Below are 5,059 nucleotides of genomic sequence, written 5' to 3'. Positions count from 1 at the left end.
TTTTCATCACCACGACACACTGACGTTCCCTTACCTTGCACATTCTGCAGCACTTTGTCCTCTACTGCATGTGTGACACAACTCTTCACCATAAAATGTGATCTACATTTTATATAACTATATTAAACTTCAGATACCAGTTATCAAGGTTCTTCACCACATTGTTTCTCACGTGTTCCTGCCAATTTGTTTGCAAAATTGATTTCTTAATTCTACATCCTCTTTATTCAATTAAAGACACATTTCACAAGCATTTTGTACAATAAAGTTTATTAGCTGTTCTCCTCTTTCTGACAAATGGAATAGATGTCGTTGATAGCTCTTTACAAATCAAAGCTAATTTGGTGGAGAAAATGCACCGAGGCTGTCAGAAATGCACCTCTCTTATACATAACTCCAGATACGCAATGGGCAGCACTGAGCAGTGTTGGTAATAGGTGGTATTTTTCATGACTGATGTTAGTTCTACATTTTGCTAAAAGATATTTATAATTGCTCAGCACAGATACCTGCTCTTCTCCAATGGAGAGCAGCTGTGGAACACAACACAGATGCAATCTGAGATAAACACACATAAAAACTGACTTGTTTTCTCCAAATTCTCCCATTGGTTAAAAACATGCACATCATATGGGGGGATGGGAGGGAGGCAAGAAGAAAAATCAAACATTTGAAACTTTGTAGAAAAGAGGAGAACTTGCCCATATTGTTTTTTTGCTGCTAATATCCCTCAAAATGTTTTACCCAGGTACCATACCCCGATTTCATTTTACATGATTACAGAACATAAATTCTAATTTAATCTTTATTCTCAAAACAAAAAGCTAGGAAGGAATAGGTGGTAAAAGAAAAATATATATTTAATATATATTTATATGTGTGTGTGTGTGCGCGCGCGCACAACTATGTAAAGAAAATAATTCCCATAGTTACAGAGTTTAGTTAAAGAAAGTTTAATATATATATTTTATTATAACAAAATAGGCAGTTATTGTGGGTAAAATATTCATTAAAATCTGACCCCCTAAGAACACACATAGTTTTAGGCTATGAATCTCACTTTTTGTCTCATTACCATAATGATCACCCATCTCTGCAAACATTTTCTGTATTACTGACCACGAAAATTTGCCGCCCCTTCGTAAAATGCAAACTTCCCTAGCACCTAAAGATGTTTAGGACTCAAAAAAAGTGTGATGACCATTATCTACAAACAACTTTTGTAAGACACCATAAATAGTGTTGCATGAGTGAGATTAAAAACATTAAACATCTTTATCCCTAGCAATTTTATTGGCAAAAAATGAAAAAATAGATTATAAGAATATCCTTATGAAATTATGAAAATGAATATGCCTTACGAAGTAATGGAAGTTAATTAATAATTAACTGGGAAATTAAAAAAAAGTTTCTCATTAACTGCCCATAAAGAAAAAATTGCTATGACAATAAAAATCAACTCAGAAAATAAAACTGGAAATTAAATGCCTCGGCCAAACCATGCTATTAAAGTTAAGCGTGCAAAGTTGCTCACAATTTACAACATCGTTAAGTAAGACGACTTTCATTTGTTACGAAATCTTAAAAGAATGTATATAAAGCTTTTCTGAAAATCTCTGAAAGTTACTTTCCCTTAAACATTAAGGATTTTACCACATAATTTCCCACCCCCAACCCTTAATAGCTGGTCAGGCCATTCCACCTTCATGTCTGAAAAATGGCAAACCAACAACACGCAATTATACAAATTATTTAAACTAAAACAGACATCAAAATGTGATAAGTTATGGGAACTGCAGAATGTGATGGTCAGGAGTGGCCCATACTGCAAAGAGCTAGGGACATGCTCCTCTGGAAGGAGTGAAGAGTTGTCAAATACAATAGATGACATCTTTAGTTAGAAAATGAAAATAAAAAAATCTCTCTATTTTCATAATTTTTCCTTTGCTGGGACCCAGATGTAAGGACCGGACTGCTCTTCTATGATCTGTTTCACCTGGTTGTAGATTTCTTCCAGCGTGTCTCCTTGGACAATAGCTGCAAAATAAAATATTGAAGTCAGAAAGTTCCCTTGCTGGCTCTGCAAACAAAGTGAGAAGTTCTAAACTTCTTTGCCGGCGAAAATTCAGATCTTCAGTGACCTGCACCCCAGTGGGCGAGACAAACAGGCAGTACACCACAGCAGCAGCAACGCAAAGGTGGGTTTTCCAGTCATCTGGGCATTACAGGAACTGAGGAGAGGCTCGTAGGGGCATGCTATAAACACTGCCCTGAGCTGTAACACCGCTGTGCATTGCAAGTTTGAACCAGAAGTCTTGGCAGATGCTGGAGGATATATAGGCTTGTTGCTCCTACCTACCTCTCCAAGGTTTATACTTTCAGGAAATGTGCTTGTGGGGGAAGAGCGGATTTGCTGTATGAAAGACCACAAATTACACATGCTCTGCACCTGCATGTGAGATAACTTGGGGGCATGTGGCTATTCTCCTACCTGGGGGATCATACTAGCAGAGAACCAATACCAATGACTAAGCAAGGCTAACTAACTAGAGGGAAAAAGACAAATCAGGATAATCTATTTCAAAGACATTAGGGCTGGAAGAGACCTTGAAAGATCATCTAGTCCAGCTCCCTGCCCTAGGGGCAGGGAGTCAGCTAGGGTCAAAGGATCTCAGCAAGATAAGCATCCAAACATTTCTTAAGAGTCCCGAGTAAGTGACTGCATGACATCTGGAGGGAGTCTGTTCTAGGCCTTGGGGGCTCAGACAGTAAAGAAGTTTTTCCTTATGTCCAGCCTGAAATGATTTTGGAGGAGTTTGTGACCACTGGTCCTTGTCATAGTTTCATAGTTTCTAGTGTCGGAAGGGACCTGAGCAGAACATCTAGTCCGACCCCCTGCCATGGCAGGAAAGAGTACTGGGGTCAAACGACCCCAGCAAGGTGTTCTCGTCCAACCTCCTCTTAAAGACCCCCAGGGTAGGAGCCAGCACCACTTCTCCTGGAAGTTGGTTCCAGATCCTAGCCGCCCTGACCGTGAAGTCGCGCCTCCTGATACCTAGCCTAGATCTACCCTCTGCCAGCGTGTGACTGTTATTCCTAGTCACTCCTGGCAGTGCTCAGGGGAACAGGGACTCCCCCAATGCCTGCTGGTCCCCCCTGACTAGCTTGTAACAGGCCACTAGGTCCCCCCTCAGCCTTCTCTTGTGGAGACTGAACAGGTTCAGGTCCCGTCGCCTCTCCTCATAGGGCCTGCCCTGCTGCCCCCTGATCATGCGAGTGGCCTCCTCTGGACCCTCTCCATGTTGTCCACATCCCTCCTGAAGCGCGGCGCCCAGAACTGGACGCAGTACTCCAGCTGCAGCCTGACCAGTGCCGCATAGAGGGGGAGGATCACCTCCTTGGACCTGCTTGAGATGCATCTGTGGACGCATGACAAGGTGCGGTTGGCCTTCCTAACTGCGTCCCCACACTGCCGGCCCATGTTCATCTTGGAGTCAATGATGACTCCAAGATCCTTTTCTGCCTCTGCACTGACGAGAAGGGAGTTCCCCAGCCTGTAGGTATGGTGCTGGTTCTTCCTCCCCAGGTGCAGCACCTTGCACTTGTCAGTGTTAAAACCCATCCTGTTCTCATCCACCCACCCCTGTAACCTGTCCAGATCTAGTTGAAGCTTGTCCCTCTCCTCCAGTGCGCCCACTTCCCCCCACATCTTAGTGTCATCAGCAAATTTGATCAGGGTGCTTTTCACCCCCTCGTCCAAGTTGCTGATGAAGATGTTGAACAGTGCGGGCCCGAGCACCGAGCCCTGGGGGACCCCACTGCCCACATGCCTCCAGGTCGAATATGACCCGTCCACTGCCACTCTGGGTGCAGCCCTCCAGCCAACTGGCGACCCATCTGACTGTGTAGGCACTGACGTGACAGTCGCCTAATTTTTTAATGAGAATGGGGTGAGAGACAGTGTCGAAGGCCTTCCTGAAGTCCAGAAAGACTATGTTCTGGTTGCCTACTAGGGTTACAGGCACCACTGGAACAGGTGACCTGGACACACTTAAACAAGAGGCCTGGATGAGCAATCCAAACTTGTGAAAACCAGAAACCAGAGTTACAGTCAAGAGCCGCCTCAGGGAAAATGGCACCCTGGGCGAACCTGTATTCTGGCAGCTCCCCCTCCCCTCCAAAGTCAGCAGTGCTGCTGCAGGGGTGCAGTCTGGTGGGGAGGTGGAGCTGCCTGCACTGCCTGACTCTGTGACTGTTTTCTGGTTTTCTGAGCTGCTTTGCGAAGGCGAGAGGCATCAATGGGCACTTAACTCTGTACTAGCAAAACTTTAAAGCAGTGAATATATAAATAAGAGTAGCATTTCTAGGACCAGCAGCTGGCAAAAGATAAACACTCCAAGCCTTAATACATACATTAAGTTTTACCGCAAGTAAAGATTAAAACCTTTGTCCACAAGTTAATTCATTAAGTGCATTGCAATGGTTTTAACACCATATAAAATTATCTGTACTGGGAACAAAGGCAGAGCCAGAGTGTATCTGATTCTGGTGAGACAGTTTTAGACAGTAACATTCCAGCTCCACGAAGGGAACAGTCGTGAGGGATACAAACCTGTGAAATGTTCAGTAAATTCTTGCTCCAGTTTCATGGCTCTCTCAAAAGTCTTCCTGGCCTGCTCCTCTGTTAAACGTTTATTCATTTCCCTGAGATGAATATAATAAAATAATCAGCAGCAAAAAATATTGGGAGTTCTCCTTAAACAAGGTGTTTGATTGCCTTTTGAATACAAATCCTAAGTCAGCCTTACCTCGATCCTGGGCAAGCTGTTCGAGAAAATTATTCTGGCACGCATCCAGGAGGGGCCAGCAGGGAACGGCATGCTCAGGGGCAACCAGCACGGGTTCATCAGCGGCAGGTCCTGTCAGACCAACCTGGTGGCCTTTTACGACCAGGTCACTAAATCATTGGATGCAGGGGTGGCAGTGGATATAGTTTTCCTAGACTTCAGGAAGGCTTTTGACACTGTCTCTCACCCCATTCTCATTAGGAAGCTGGGGG

General features: G+C 44.1%; 1 protein-coding gene across 14 annotated transcripts in view; it reads right to left on the bottom strand.

Moving 5' to 3' along the window:
* Positions 1-253: 253 nt before the first annotated feature.
* DLG1 (discs large MAGUK scaffold protein 1) overlaps positions 254-5,059 on the bottom strand; it is a 317,929-nt gene continuing 313,123 nt past the window's right edge. For all 14 annotated transcript variants that reach the window (XM_019503520.1, XM_019503521.1, XM_019503527.1 and 11 more), the window contains 2 exons: positions 4,613-4,704; positions 254-2,037 (listed from right to left, as the gene is read on the bottom strand). In XM_019503520.1, coding sequence (XP_019359065.1) covers positions 1,931-2,037; positions 4,613-4,704 — 199 coding nt within the window. In that variant the 3' untranslated portion in view covers positions 254-1,930. The remainder of the gene's footprint in view (positions 2,038-4,612; positions 4,705-5,059) is intronic.

This window comes from Gavialis gangeticus, unplaced genomic scaffold, assembly GCF_001723915.1.
Source record: "Gavialis gangeticus isolate Ggan-Ray unplaced genomic scaffold, GavGan_comp1, whole genome shotgun sequence".
NCBI lineage: Eukaryota > Metazoa > Chordata > Crocodylia > Gavialidae > Gavialis > Gavialis gangeticus.
The sequence above is the reverse complement of the archived record's forward strand: the minus strand, read 5'-3'. Positions and strand labels throughout refer to the sequence as shown.